At 39.4% G+C, this 16,083-nt stretch overlaps 1 protein-coding gene across 12 annotated transcripts in view; it reads left to right on the forward strand.

The window, feature by feature from the left end:
• Positions 1 to 16,083, forward strand: part of ADAM22 (ADAM metallopeptidase domain 22) — a 136,630-nt gene that overhangs the window by 2,661 nt on the left and 117,886 nt on the right. For 11 of the 12 annotated variants that reach the window (XM_074535587.1, XM_074535599.1, XM_074535607.1 and 8 more), the window contains one exon: positions 13,625 to 13,701. In XM_074535587.1, the coding sequence (XP_074391688.1) occupies positions 13,625 to 13,701 (77 nt within the window). Of the gene's footprint in view, positions 1 to 12,963; positions 12,983 to 13,624; positions 13,702 to 16,083 lie in introns of those variants that run through there. The other variant, XM_026795504.2, reaches the window with a different exon arrangement.

Below are 16,083 nucleotides of genomic sequence, written 5' to 3' on the forward strand. Positions count from 1 at the left end.
TTCTGGGTTAGTTAAGGGAGCATGCTTCTTGGAGGAGGTAAAAGCACTCGAGAAGAGTCCCTGGTGAGTGAAGGACTAGCAACCATGTCAGGAAAAGCAAAGATTCCTGAATGGGACGGTGCATTCAGACTAGCCAACAAGACTGTAGTTGAATTAATATAAAACAATGTAGTTGGATTTGAATAGGATAAAGATAAAAGGGGTGGGGGGGAGAGAGAGATAAGCTGGAGAGAAGGAAGTTGCATTAAATCGGATTGGATTCCTTTAATTCCTGGATGAAAGCTTTAGCTGCAGAAAGGGCAGAAGTTGAACAAGAAGGATGCAAGCCTGAGTTCAGAAATGCACAAAGGCAAATGAAGATGATCATACAGAGGAATGCAGAAGAAAAGCGTGGCCTTTGCAGATCAGGAGTTTTAGAACAGGATCATGATGGAATTGAGCCAGAGGATAATATGAGAAAAGAGGATGAGAGGAGGTAATTGAAGGCAGAAGTGACTGGGATGCGATGGATGGCGGATTTCTTAAAAGTAGTGGTTTGTTTTTAGTATTTATCGAGGTTTTGCTCTAGCAACTTCCTCTGTTTTGTTTGTTTTGGGGTTTTTTGGGCCACTGCCATCAGAGTTGAGTGACTTCTCTACCTGCATACTTTACTATTAAATAATAAGGGAAATAGTCTATATACTCATCTTAGAAACCCAGAATGTAATTACTTAAAAACATAATTAATGTGCTCACAGTTGTGGTTGTCCAAGATTGCTGAACCTCAGAATACAGCACAAGGCAAATGTTGCAGGCTACTACATCTTCATGTCATTAATGTTCTAATGTACAATATATAGTGGACATTGGAGAATTCACGTGACTTTGGGTTTCTGCTTTTAATTCCATTGCAGAATGGAGTCATTACTGGTATCTGTGACACTCCTGTATTTCAATCTCTCTGTTCCTCAAAGGGCGCCTTTGGCAGCTGCACAGCACTTAATGTATAGAATAATCAAGATAAGATATAGCTAAAAATACACTAATATTATATTGTCATTAATGCAATCCAGGATCTTAGCAATGGACACCTAATTTACTGGTGCATAAATAAGTGTATTAGAAGATGAGAGTCCTCTATGTCAGGGACATTCAGTGAAGGCTAATCTAGTATTTTTGTGTTTAAAAGAAGGAAAGTTCCCACCTTTGACATTTTTAAGGAACCTTTTAACTTTGTGCCTTAAGCCATATTTTGGTATTGTAAGACGCACATGAGAAACCACAAGTTTTGCAGTATTTTCCTTTAGTCAATACTGTGCAGGCATGTTCTTTGTTAAAATATGGGAATGTGTAAATATCCCTCCCCACTGCCTGTATTGCCATTATCCATTTTTAATACATCTAAGTGTTACATGGAAGTTTGTGAGATTTTCTATGATTTTCACTGGGAACAAGGTTCTGACCTGCTATGGACAGAGATTCACTCCTCTCTGCTGGTTGTGCAGGATGTCCATGATATAGCAATTTCTGTTTCTCAAGCTGATTTTCACTTGCTCATTGCCTGTTGTCATTAAGATACATTGGATTCCTTCAAAGAGAGTAAAAGGGATGACCTGGCTGTAGGGAGAGCCTGGAGGGGCTCCAGGACTGAGCTGCATCTGGAGGCAGAAGTGCATGTTGTTTGTAGTCAGAGTAAGTCAGTGGTTTTCAGTAAAGAACCTGCTTGTCTTCCGCAGCCTGCGTTGTGTGTGACCAAATGATACAATTGCACACATCTATTTGGAATGATGGCTTGCAGATTTCTTAAATGATTTCTTATTGCTAATAATGAGTTTCAGAGGAGCTTTGCTCTGTCATGCTGAGTTTGCATAGCTCTGCTTGCTCTTGGATTTGAAATCTTCATTAGTTATTTGAGTGTTGTCTAGTCTTTGCTATTGGATTCTCTGATTTATTGTCATCTCACTCAAGTCTTCAGACAGGATATCCAACTTCTTTGCAGGTGCTTCTGAAATTGCTGACTCTTGCTTTCTGTTCTGATGCTGTCAATTTCTGTTGGTATTGTAGGTTACTGTGTTGGGTAGCTCCAACAAACAGTAATTTTTTTCTTAAAAAAACAGCTCTGACTGTTGAGTGGCTTATAAAATATCAAGAGTTTGGGACTGATGGATGGTGACTGCTGAAAAAGAGAAGTGTCATCAGAAATTGCTTGATTTAAAAAATTATTTTCTGCCCACTTAATCAAATGACTTGAAGAAATTTAGGCACAATTTTTGATCATCCTAACAGAAAACCAAAGGGAAGGAGGCTAAACTGGGAAAGGGGCTATAGTGAGTAATAACATGCATTTGGTTTATTGCTGAATTTGGTTTTCTTCCTGCCTTGTTGCCTTTTAAGACTTGTAAGGCATTAGAAAAAATGTGTGTGATACTTTACTGTATGTTCAGTGTATGCAGTTCTGCAATGAAATACTTCACCAACATGGCAATTTTTTATGAATATGTGAATGATGGTTAAAATATTCATATTCTAGATGCAGGTCTTACCTTCCTGAAGAAGAAAAAATCTGCTTAAAACTAAACTTTGCTATAGATTGTGTACTGAATGATGTAAGGACATTGAGGGCTTCTTTTGATTTCTGAGATACACCTTTTTATAAAGAACTCAAAGTGTGTTTAAGTGTTTTATAGGCAAAGAATATTTCAAATTCCTAATTTATCCTTCTTTGTAAGCTCATATCAGGAAAAGTCTTTCCCTGCTTGGTAATGAGATTTGTTATGACAGTAAATGTATAAGTCCAAAAAAATCATCCAGCAAAAAATCTCTGATAGCTGCTGCTTCAGAGTTCATGTTTTGTGTCATCTTCTCATGCTTGTGCCATAGCAGCTGCGAAAGGGAGATATTCCTAAAGCTATGGCTTAGCCTCATAAAACACGCTTATATACAGCCAAAGAGGATCATAAAGGCTCAGATGTAACAATTTGTATAGAAAATATTTTCCCAACATTTGCTCATTGCATGATTAGTGTAGACTGCAAAGTCTGACAGAGGAGTGCTTTCCAGCTCTGGTGATGAATGTATCTGTATCCTGGTCTGTGTTGGTGCCCCTGAGTGCAGGATCACACTGAGTATTCTTTCTGCCACAGTTTCACTGTGTACCTGTTTTGGGGCTCCTACAGCAGCTAATCACCTATATCAGCTATAACATATGCAGGTTGTAGAAGTGTGTTGCATCCCAAGCAGTGTCTTGATAAACTGATGAGATTTATCCATGTTCTGGAGGAACTACATGTGGAAGTTAAGATTCACTCTGAAATGTTTGCCACAAGAGCATTATGGGCTTTTATGTTAAAAGGTCATGGTAGATATATTATCCTGCTGGTAGTCCGGGTCCCTTTTGTGGTTTTTCCAATAATCATGCCAGTCTTTAAGTGACTCAAAATGAACAACTTTTTTAGGGCTTTGCTTCTGAAAACAGTATCACAGTTATCCTGTCAAACAGTGCTTAAAGGTCAATCAAACTGTATAAAATCTTCAAAAGCCTGATAAGGTTCAGGTCTGTAAATTGTGGGTCCTTCTAGCTAGCACTGGCTCAGTGCTTTTCCCTCACCAATTAGCTCAGCTGAGGTTTGTGGTCCTTCCACTTATTGCTGCCTTCCGCTGGGTTTCCTCCCTGGAGAGGATGGAAGATGAGGATCCTTGTCTTCTGCTCCCATGGGTTTGAGCCAAGGCTGCCTCTCCCAAGCAGACTGTTCTACTTCAGGGGAAGTACCTCACATGTCAGATGATTAAGTTGCCAGCCCAGGCCCATGTGTATTCTCTCAGTCTGGATAACTGTGGAGGTAGAAGGTGAAATCCAATACTGTCAGAGGATCAAGATTGACAGAGGATTTTGGTGTCTTCCTATGCAATCTATCTTTCTCTTCATTTAATGATGTGGTTCAGTGTTTTCATCACTAGATAATATTTTTTCAGTATTGTTTTTTCTAGAAATAGTGTAATTGTTTCCTGCATGTTAACCAAAACCACTGTATTCAGTGTCTCCAAAAATTACCATGACTCCCATCTTGTCTTCCATTTCTCTAGTTTTGTCTTATTTAATTGATTTTAAACAATGCCAAATTTGCCCTAATTGTCTGTGGAAAAATTTCAGACAAGAGAGCCTTCAGTGTCCCTCTAATTCCCTTCTTTCCTTTGGCTTGCCAGTGGTCTCCTAGATAGTGCATGGATGCTGTTCTGTGGAGATGTCTTTTGGAGCACATACATGATCCCAGAGATCTGCATGAAATTTAGCTCTTCATAGCTGCAGATGCTCCCTGAAAATGCTCTTCTGGGGCCACTGCAATAGTTGCATTAATCTGCAGAGGAGAAAACATTGCTGCAGGGGTGAACTGTGCAGCGGCAGCTGTGCTGAGCCACAGCCAAGCGTGGATGTGGAACAACATCACTCTCCTCAGATGGAAGCATGTTCAGTGCAGATGAGAGCTTTGGACACTGAAGATTACATCTGTGCAAGCTTTTAATACTTCAGTGGGAGGACTGTGTGAAGGAAGGCTTATGTTTTTTCCCAGATGCTTTATTGTTAAGCTGAACAGAAAGGTGGCTGAAGTGCACGCACACACGGTCAGGCTGTGTTCTGCCAGGCTGTGGCATGCACTGCCATGATGGGGCTTGGCCAGTTGGGTAAGTCCAAGTGGAAAAAGTGGAAAGTCAGTGTCACTTGAAGTAGAAGAATTATGAAGAAATCAGAGAAAGTGGCCAATGACATAGAGCGGTTTAAATTGCTGAGTCACTAGAGTCCAGCTTAAAAATTTGATTCAGTGAAAGTAAGTTAAAAGCCTGCCATTGTTGCTGTACGTTTGCCCCCAGACAATGAAATTTGGTGATTCATCTGGTAATTTGACCAGCTCTGGTTTCTCTACCTAGGCTAAATTCACTCTTAAGTCTCTCTTTCTTCCTTGTTTTTAAGTGAAATGGGTGTTACCAGACCAGAGAACTGTAGCAAGGGACTTGCTTTATAAAAAGCATACTCCAGAACGTGGTATTAATACAAAGTTTAGAAAAATTTGTGTGGGTAAATGCCTTCTAATGAAAGTGTCATGTGGAGGAATGTGGAGGCTAGAGCCCTGACTTACAGCTCAAAAATTGCCCAGAAGAATAGCAGTATGTGGGAATACACTCTGTTCCAGAAATGTCTCCTTAGAGTATTTCAACTCCTGCAATTCTGTGGGAATGAAAAAAATCTGTCCATCAGTTGTTTCAGAAAATATATGCAGTGAGAATGTTGTTTCATTTTGGTCTTCTAGGCTGTATCAAGGGAAAAGCAAAGTTTTGAAATTTGCTTTTCTTGCACTTTTCAACTTGGAGCAGGACTTTGATACTTGAATGTAGAGGGTGAGTCATATTTAAAAAGTATTATCTGTGGAATTGATTGAGCAATGTATTGGCATGCTTAAGAGTCTGCAAGTTTTGTCAAGCTTTTTGTTAGCCTCTAATACTGACAGGAGGTTGGTAAACTTTCTGTTGGTGCCCAGAGTCCATTCCTGGGGACAAGTTAACCTTGTTGGTAGGCTTTAGGTGTCAGAGTGCTTGTTACTTCCAATGGGCAGAGCTAATCTTTTGGTGGTAAGCTTTCATTTGCATGTAAACTAAATGGAAAACCAATTGAAATTGTTTGGAATATGTCACTATGTTGCTGAAAGGTTTGGTCACTGATAAAGGAGCAAAATTAGTGTGGACTCCTTGTACTACATTTGAATGCTTTATTTGTAATGTAAAGGCAGCTTAATGTAGATTGTAACTTACTTGTAGGTTTCTCTCATAGTGGAATTCTGTTCCTTCATTTCTGAAGACTAAAAGAGATGCTGAAAAGGGGGCCTTTAAATGTTATTGATTCCTTTCAGATCTTGGAAAACATGCAGCTAAAAATGACCTCAAGGCACCATCTGCTTCAGCAAAGGAAATGCCTTCACTCCTCCCGACTGTTGGATCCGTTGAGTTTTCCTTGTTGCCTAAATGGTGCTCTTGGACAATGCTCCTTTCTCCAGAGAGATGACACAGAGATGCAGATGGGCTCACGCTCAGGGGCTGCCCTCAGCCCGTGCCTTGCTGCCCTTGTTTTGTCCTGTGCCCTGCAGATGGGTGATGTGCTGCCTGTTTGCCTCTCCGCTGCAGCTGTGCAGCGCTTGGGTTCTGCCCACTGGAAACTGCCAGGCAGAGGGGAATTGTACTGAGGATGGATTGTCCTTGCTGGAGGCCTTTGCCTCTGGTCTCATCTTTCTTCACAAAGTAGTTTCCCCCTCTGATTGCAGCCAGGTCCTGGGCTGCTGAGTGATACAGATGGAATACATTGCACTATTGCTGCTGTAGTATTTTTTCTGACTCCTAGGCATGCCGATACCTTGCTTTTCCTGTTAGATCTGGCTTTCTGAAAACTACAGTCACTGTGGGGAGCAATGGAAACTGGTGTTTCTGGGTCACAGGGTGAGTCTTTGGTTGCTCTGCTCCCTGTCTTAGTTTAAGGAGTGTGATCTTCAATGGTTGTCAAAGTTTTGTATGCATTATGGCAGGAAAAGATTCTGAACTTTTCAAATTTTCATTCATGACTTTTCTTTGTTTTCTGTATGTAACCTTGTACTTGATTAATCACACTTATAACAACCTATTTGATCATATTTGCCCTGGCCATTTGATGAAGAATTTTTTTTAGTGTGTTTTTAAGACATGAGATTGAGCAGTAACCAGTTTTTTGGTTTTGTCCCAGTAGTGATACATTTAAGACTCCTGGCACTCTAGTTGGATGTAACCTTTTATACATGAATTCTTGCTGCTTCCGTTTCAGAAAAAGGGGAAAAAATTTGACTTCCCAAAAGCTCTTGCAGTTCTTCCTTTCATAGTGATTTGAAGACTTGCAGTAATTAGTCTCATAGGAAATCAAAACTTATAAACAGAATTTCAGAATCAAATTAACATCATCCTCTGCACTTAAAAGCACAACGAGTGTGAGATCTGGTGCCACAGGGCTTTACTGGAGCTGGAAGCAAGTGTTGGATTGATTCTTGGGAGGCAGCATCTTGCCCATTCGTTGCCCAATTTTGTCCTACAAGATGTGTGAGATCAAATGGTAGCTCGTGCTAAATTTGCTGGCAGTGACAGCCCAATAGTTTTCTTCTCTTCATTGTTCCACTTAACGTGTAACCTGGGGTGAATTTTTGAAAAAGAGGCAGTGGAGGTGAGGAGGGAGAGCAGGAAGAGAAGCTTTCAGAAGGATCCATGCTGGTACCCAGACACTGACTCTGCAGCAGTGGCACCTGTGTAGCATCTTGCACCAATTTGTGCTCAGGGCTTTTCTCCCTTGTGCTCTTCCCCCATATATATTGAGTAAATTCACACAGTGTCTGTGTTCAAACACACAAATATACAAAATAGGGGAGTTTGTTGTGATTTTTTTCCTACTGGGAAGACTAATTACTGGCATTTTAGAGGTACAAGTGGTTCTTGCTTCATTGATACAATGATGTTTATATGGAGAAAAGCTATTTTAGGTCATGTTTACGACCACAAGGAACTGGGCCCTGGCATTCCACTCTAGCTGATGGTGTTTAGCTCTCGCTGTGCTCCACCCTCACTTGGCATGGAGAACAGATGTGTGATCCAGGACTTAAAAATGAACATGCATCTATTAAAATATATTCTTATTTCTAGCTTTGCTTCAGAATAAATAACTGATTTACTAAATGTGCCCCAAAGAGGTAGTTGTGAAAATGTTTTTATCAAACCATGATCCTGTTCTGCAGTTTCTTCATTAAATAAACTACACCCCACCAAATGCCCCAAAGATATTTAGATTTATGCATTGGATAAAAAGAGAGCTTGCATGAAGAATGTCAAATATTGATGATTAATGCAGTAAATGAGTGCCTATAAATATTATGAAAATGCTAGGGAAAATAAAAAAAGAGATTTTGCAGTTGTTTAATATGCTATGATATGTGGATCCAGTTCAGTGATCCTGAACTTTTGATTAAAGTCTGATATTTTCAAATGGCAATAGAGAAGACCTGAGGAAATAATTTTACAGTTATATTTTATTGTGTATTTTTGAAAGAAGATTCTTTGACTTGGAATACATATTTTTAATATTAGACCTAGGCTTATTTTTGAATTTTGTCTCTTGGAAAAGTTTTATTTTTTTTCTTCCCAGTACATGTGAAAAAGTAATTTTTTGAAGAGATTTCTTATTTTACACAAAGCAACAATATACTGCATAGCTCTGGATTTATTACAACAAAACTGAGGCTGAAAATTTTCTTTTTAGAGTGTGTGCATTTTATGTATCCTATTATAGAGTGCTAATTGGCACTGTATTTCTCTACTTTAGCATAAACTTATTTGTAATGATTATTTTCAAAACAGCAAATGTAGGTAAATCTACATAAGATTTTTAGTGTATTTTTCATTTAATTTCATGAATATATTTATTTTGATTTCCCACTGGCTTATCTGTGTCCTCACTGAACTTAACTTAGATTGTTTTATACACACTTAAGGGACTGTCAACAAGCTGAGGTTTCTATTCTATGACATGGGGGAGGGAAAATTAAATTAATATCCAAGGAATCTATTGCTTTGTAAATGTGACTGACTCATGAAATGTCTGCTATAAAATCTCAGTGTTCTTATAAGCTCTGAAGCACACTTTTAAAGTTTTTTCTTCCTGTAACATCCTGTATTATTTTATCTCTTGATTCTCTTGATGCTTTTCTTTCAAGTCGACAAAATTGATCAGAATCTTTTAATTGGAAACTACAATGCTATATATAGTAGTAAATAGAAATTTTTTTACATCAAAGGGCAAACATATAAATAGGATTTTCTCCTCAATTTTTTACAAGATTTGTTCATTTTTGACAGAAATTTTTGTAATCTCTTCCAGCAAAACTTATTTAAAAGTATCTAAGTGCTTACTAAGGATACTTCTCAAGGAAGAAACATGTAATGAGGAATTGCACATCACATCACAACAAATTTTTAATTATCTTTCCTTATTTTTTGAGTAAAAATATTAGTCATCATATTACTGCACTGCTTTCAATACTCAGCTAATTATACACAATGTGAGGAAAATGTCTAGATTTTTCCCTTTAAAATTCTTGTGAGTTTGATTATTTCAGAAAGTGCATAGCTTGTAGATGTTTCACTGGTGATTAAGATATCTGCCCTATTTGAAATGGAAATCTTTGAGGTACATTTAAGGTTACCTCCGGAGCAGTGCCCTGGTGTTGATCTGCAGTGATGTGTGTTGGTTGTAGTTGATGTGTTTGTTCCCTTTGCAGATGCTTATTCTTGGGGCCAGGGTCTGCAGAAATCTGATCCCCAGCAGGAGTACTGAAGGGACATCATTATTATGCTGTTTCTTTGTACTGATAAATAGTCATATTTGATACTGATTGTCCATCTCCTCTGTTACTGCAGTGATCCCTGAGACATGGAGCAGGTGATTTAAAATAATTGGAATCACATTGCTCTTGGTTTGGCAGGATTCTTTTGTTTTTGTAGAATTCAAGCTTTTAGTCTTTGCTTTAGATAAAATATCTTTGTGCTTAGTGATTTGAAATAATCTTTTCCACTCCATTTACTCTTGATTCCTTTCAGACATTCACTAGCATGCTTAAACTTCACAGTCTTTAACAGAAGTTAGCTCTACATAGTTGCATTAGGTGCATGGGGTGTTCAGTACTTTCTGTAGTGGGCTTTGGAGGTCAGGGCAATTATGCACCACTAAGTACTGAGCACTGCACCTGAAGCAGCTGATTTCAGAGCTGTTATTGGTATTTTTCTTCTTCAGTTGCATGACATAAAAATTTCAGAACCTTTTGATTGTGTTGGAAGCATTGCATTGCACTCTTCCATTAAGTTGTTCAATTGTTCTTTCCTGGCTCTTGTTCATGTCCTGCACTGAGTGCATCTTCTGCTGCATCTTCTGGTCTCCAGGAGCTCCCCTTTCATGTCTCAGTTGTCAGCCACTGATGTGTCAAGCTGATGGTTGTTGCAAAAGCCTCACATTTTCTGAGAGAGTTCCTGGGTTTGAGAACTGAATGATGTAGTTTATTGTCTTTGATGGTTTAAAGAGGGCTTTGCGGGTGTTTTTCTTGTTACTTCTGCTTGACTGAGGTGGTGTAGATGGAAAAGTACTCATTTCCTCTCTTTGGGTTCTTTTATTGATGTATGTCCATGAATGTGAGCTCCTTTGCAGCTGGCCATTTTACCTATTCACTGGGCAGGCAGGTTAGAGGTGCTTAAAGGTAATGCAGACCCAAGACTTTTAAAAATCCATTTCTTTATTTTGTGGTTCTTAAGCAGATATTTAGAAGAACTGTTAAACTAAAAAATGCATTGTCTGGAATTCTTAAGGTGCAGTTTTTTGTTACGGTGGATGAGATTTTTAGCTGAAAGGCAGAATCTGTCTTCCTCTTCATTCTCTCTTGGGTGTCCCCTTTGACTTCTTTCTGTTGCATCTACATTGTGGTTTATTTAGATCAGTTTATTTGTCTGACAAAAACCAGACAAATCTCCAAGTGGTGATTAATTTTGTGCTGCTGATCTGACTTGCTGGCTAGCCACATGAGCTGACAAGGGAGAGTTGGTGGGAGCACATTGCCAGGATGGGGCAGAACTGTTCATTTTTGGCAGCAGCCCACAGTGTGCAGTGTGACGGTGCTTTACAAACACGTGTCAGGAAGGGATGCAGTTTCTGGAAAGGGATGAGTTTGTCAGGCTATCCAGAATGTCTTGGTATCTTGGTAGGTTTGAAATGCCCTTGAGATACACTTGATTGCACTTGAGCTTAATGGTAAGTTTCTGGGTTGGCATCATATATCTTGGGGAGTGGTCACATCTGTGTAATGTTTTTCATATTAATTTATTCATACATATTTTCTCCCTTAAATCCACATTAACAGTTTCTGTCAGGGAACAACTGTGGTCCAGGGTCACCTTAGAAATACATTAGCTTGTAGTTGTTTATTTTAGAGATGTGTTCAAGAGAGGAAATCTCCCAGACCAAATCGATATGGTGCAATATACCTAGCAGTTAAAAGCCAAACCAAACCGAAACAATAGAGTAGTTTTTGCTCTGATGGGCTCTGAAGTGGATATATTTTAATGACAAATGTTACATTTAATATATGTGCATTTAGAAATCCAAGCTAGGCTTTTTATACTCTTTCTTACTCACTAACTCTCTTCTGGTACCAACATATGGTCATATAGAAGACTTGGTTGTACTCTGTGTAGAGATCTAAATGATGGCATATGTAGCTATGTTGTTAACAAGCAGGAATGATAAAATGCTGTGGAATGTTCTTTGCATTTAATAATGAAATGATGAGACTCAAAGGGCTGGGCTGTCCTTACTCCTTTGATCAGAAAGCAGTTGCTGCAGTGCAGGTGGCTGAATGAAGGTTAGCTAAGGTCAGCAAATGGGCTGCAGTGCAACAAGGGAATGACAGAACTGCCATTGGTCCCTTGTACCTTACTTGATTCTTGGCCTGTCACATCCTGTTTGTGAACAGCAGCCTGAAAATTCACATCTAGCAAGAGAAGATGAAATTTTAAAATCATTCAAAGCAGACTGCCTGAGAGGTGGAAAAGAAACAAAAATGGTAACGTGATAATTTGATGATGGTTGTTTTTGCTGTATTTATGGCTGCTCTAGCTGCTGCAGGCCGGAAGCAGCTAAGTGATGGTCCTGCATGTGGGTGCCATATGTGCTGTGGGTGTCTGCACATTCTGTGGGTGTCACTGCAGATGCCAGCTGGATGTAGATTTTTTTGTTTGTTTATTTTCTTTTTAATTTCTTCATGCTTTCTTTTTGATAGAAAGTAGGCTTTTAATATTGATGGTAATTAACCACCTATTATTTACCCAGATAAGGTGAACTATATGTAATATATATATTCATTTGGTGAAAAATGATACATTTGTTCAAAAAAAGATGATGAATTATCCATAAAGAACCACTTAGCAAAGACCTGGTGGCCTGTGTTACAAAGCAGTTTAGATGTAGTGGAGATAGACAAAAGGATATCTGACACTGAGTTATATCTATTGAGGTGCCTTCTAAGGAGCTTTCCAGTTTTACTGCATCCTTCTGAAGTGTAATGTAAATGTGTAGCGTTTCTTGTCATGCAATTTTGTGTGCAAGTCCACAGTAGAGACACAGCCAGGTGTTTTTATAGAGGGCCCTCAGACTGAGCATCCTCTACTGAGGGAAACTATCCGAACTTCTGGGTTTTTAAAAGATTCATCTGTTTATATATATGCATTCATGGTTGTTGTCTTTTTTATTTATTAATGCTCCTGCTTATATATGTAGACAGAACAAGAAAATTTTGCTGTAGGGCAACTAAATGATGTAATAAACAAAAATGTCATGATTCCCTCAACTTTCCTTTTCATTGCTGCTGTTCTACTCCAAGGAAGCTGGTATTCTCAGCTCTTCTGGATTTAATGCCTATTGAAAGCCTGCCAGGAGTTTTATAAAGAGTTAATTTGATGATTCACATTATCCCATCCTGCCCTGTGTTTCCCAGAGTTTTCAATAAATCATTTGTTACAGTTGTACTATCCTGTATTATGTTTATTTGGAGAAGTGTAGTTTGGAGTCGTAAGTGGCTCTTCAGCGTTTCCTCTTAGGTCCTCTGTCTACATGCTTCAAATCTTAATGTGCACATTTCAATGGAAAGAAAATAGGAACAAAGTTGATACTGTTCCAAAATGTCTCCAAGTAGCTTTCTAATTAATTAGTTAAATAACATGGCTGTTCTCTTTCTTGGGTGTTTTCAGGTCTAGAAACAAGTGTTGCATTTCTATTGGATAGCTGAGTATTTTCTTCCACTACTACTAAAAAAAACCCTCTTGTTTCTGGCAGTTGGGACTTAGAAAGTGTTCCCATGTTTGTCTGCTATAGGACTGAATTAAAGGAACCATTTGGGGAGAGTATATGGTAAAGAAAAGAAGAAAAGAAAGGAAGCAAGCAAGCAAGCTGTTTCTCTGCCACCTATTTTTCTTTGGTTTTAGTAGCTGCTCAAGGGTTTGGAGTTTTGGGAACCTTTTAGAGGGTTGTAAGTCAGAGTTTTACAGAAAATACAGCTAATTATATTTTAACCCATTGCTATCCCCTGGCAGTATGAGAGTTTGAGTGAGTGAACAGTTTCTTTCAGGCAGTGTTGGTGAGATTTGTGAGCACAGCTGTCTGACCAAGCCAGCCGTGTCTCAGCTGTTCTCTCTGGTCTGTGTCCAGAGTCACTGTCAGGAACCTGTGAGCCAGGGAGGGCTCACCTCCCTTTGCTGGGAAGTTTTGCCCAGTATGGGAATTTGAAGAGCTGTTTCCTACCGTAGATGGGTCAAGATGGGGGGCTGCTCTGAGTCACAGATTGTGCTGTTGGGAATTCTTGAATAAGTCTAATAGATTCAGAAAACGGATCTTTTATTCATTATCATAGACTGCTTTGTCTGTTTCAATGCAACTTTATTTCGTTAATGACATATTTTTACTTAGTGTATATATTTGGTTTCTGCATTTTCAAACCAGTACAAAAGGTTTTGCCATGACTTAATAATAATACTAGTCTTTTCCATATTGCAGTCTACCCACATTGCTCGAGCCAGCTTCCAAGTTGATGCTTTTGGATCATCTTTCATCTTAGATGTGACACTAAACCAGTAAGTAATGACTGTATCTTACACTACATTTGTCCAAGACCTGGTGCCTGTGAAATGGAATTTTCCAGTGGAGTTTTTAGAGGATGTATTATAGCCAAAATATGATTTTAGGTATTGAATTAATTTGTAATGGTATATTTTAGGTGCTTTTGTTACTTTCTTGAGTAGCATTGTAGGCTTTGATATTCCCATTGTTATCACTTGGTACCTATTCCAGTATAACTATCATTTTAGTAGCATAATTTCACTTCACAGAATCACAGAATGTTTTAGGTTGGAAGGGATCACAGTGGGTCATCTGGTCTAACCACTTATCCATGCAGGGTTATCCTAGAGCACATGGATATGGGATTGTGTCTAGATGATTCTTGAATATCTCCAGTGAGGGACTCCACACCCTCTCTGGACAATCTGTTCCTGTGCTCGGTCACTTGCACAGGAAATAAATTCTTCCTCATATTTGGGTGGCACTTCCTGTGCAGCAGTTTCTGCCCTTTGCCTTGAAGCCCCAAACTGCCCTTCCAATCAGCATTTTGCAACCTATGAACATAATTTTGTTTTCAGTGGTACTTATAGGGCATTATTGATTAAAATGCTTAAGGCAGCACCACGAACTGAAAATCAATCCTAAACAGTCCTATCCCATTCCACAGTTAGCTACTCACGCGACCCCAAACGCTGGAGCCATATCCCATATCACCGGCGGGTGGTCTCACGGGGGGGGGTTCGCCCCATCCACATTCAGGAATTGCTGATGATGCTGTGCACCAGGTTACTCATTAATCCAAAAGCAATCTGGGTGGATTCTTCTGTTTGAAGTTTGGTAAGCAGGGCAAACAATAAGGAGAGATAGGGATAGGGGAATTGACGAGCTAAGCATGATCAGAGCCAACAATGTCAAACTGACCCTAAGAGCCTTGCCAAGCCATGGAGACCAAGCCAAGTACACCGGGAATTGACCATATTAGGATAGGAGTTCAAAGGTTTAAAGAGGAAGACTCATCAAGAGACCCTGCCAGCGATGAAGGCAACCGGAAGGACCACCAAGAATAATCCTCAAAATAGATGTCTCCGCCCATGCTCCGCCCACACCACGCCTCTTATGAATATGCATACAAAGACATGATTATGTATGTGATATGATGTAACCCTGCACCCAAAACTGTATAAAAAGCCTGCTTCTGTCACGAGATACTCAGAAATCCCTTTTGTGATTTCTCCGACGCGTCGTAATAAAATACCTCCTGTCTATGCTGACTTACTTGAGTCTCTTAGGCAGTTATTCTCACCTTTTGGGGCAAAATTCAGCATCAGCCTCTTGTCCTATTGCTTGGCAGCACCAAGAAGAGCCTGGTCCATCCTCTGGGCACCCTCCCTTCAGATACTTGAAGACACTGGTGAGGTCCCCTCTCAGTTGTCTCTTCTCCAGGCTGAGCTGGCCCAGCTGTCTCAGCCTTTCCTCCTAAGAGAAATGCCCCTGTCCTTTAATCATCTTTGCTGCCTTCTGCTGGACTTGCATCAGGAGCTCTGTGTCTCTCTTGTTCTCAGGAGGCAGAACTGGACACAGCCCTCCAGGTATGGCCTTGCTGTTGCCAGGTTACCCTAAAGGCGAATTGCAAACTTCACATAGAACATCCCAGGATATTAAAAGGGGGATCTCCCAATAACTGGTAGCTCTGAGAATTTTAATAACCAAGCATAAAGTACTGAAGATACATCAGTTGCACAACAGCTAATCCTCAAAAAACAATGAATACTTGGGAATTAAGTTTCTCCAGATGTGTTTACAGCCTTTGGGAACAGAGAAGCATTGTAAGGCAGTAGCACTGTGAACTTCAGTCCACGAGGAAAGATTGAATAATAGTAAACTTACAGTGAAATCTGATGTGTGGCTTTCACTAATGAGTTTTTGCAGTAGTCTTTTAGCACAGCTGTTTTAACATAGCAGTTGCTTTGCTTTTCTGTCCTGAAGTGAAAAGAGAATAAATAATAGAGTAAATAGAAGTGTTTTGTTAAGTAATTCAGCTCCTAATAATTGAACATAATGTTTTGTGGTTTGGTGTAAGAGTTTGCATGCAATTGCTGCAAATTTTTCTGCTGTAAAGATGAACTTCAGGTTGCAATGACACCCACTCAAATATCAGGTTTCTTTTTTTCTCTTGAAAATAATCTGGAAACAGTGGCAATTTCTTTACATGCACTGACATTAGTTACAAAGCACATGTGAATCCCTGCTGGTTAAAGACAGTGGAGACACTGTGCTGCTGGAAGGAGAAGGCAAGAGGCTGCTTTAGAAGTATGATTTCACAACTGTATTTTAAAACAGTTATAGAGGAAGAATTTCCTGCTGAGAAGCACCAAATTCTTGACACTGAAATGTTT

Source organism: Zonotrichia albicollis, chromosome 1 (assembly GCF_047830755.1).
Source record: "Zonotrichia albicollis isolate bZonAlb1 chromosome 1, bZonAlb1.hap1, whole genome shotgun sequence".
Lineage (NCBI taxonomy): Eukaryota > Metazoa > Chordata > Aves > Passeriformes > Passerellidae > Zonotrichia > Zonotrichia albicollis.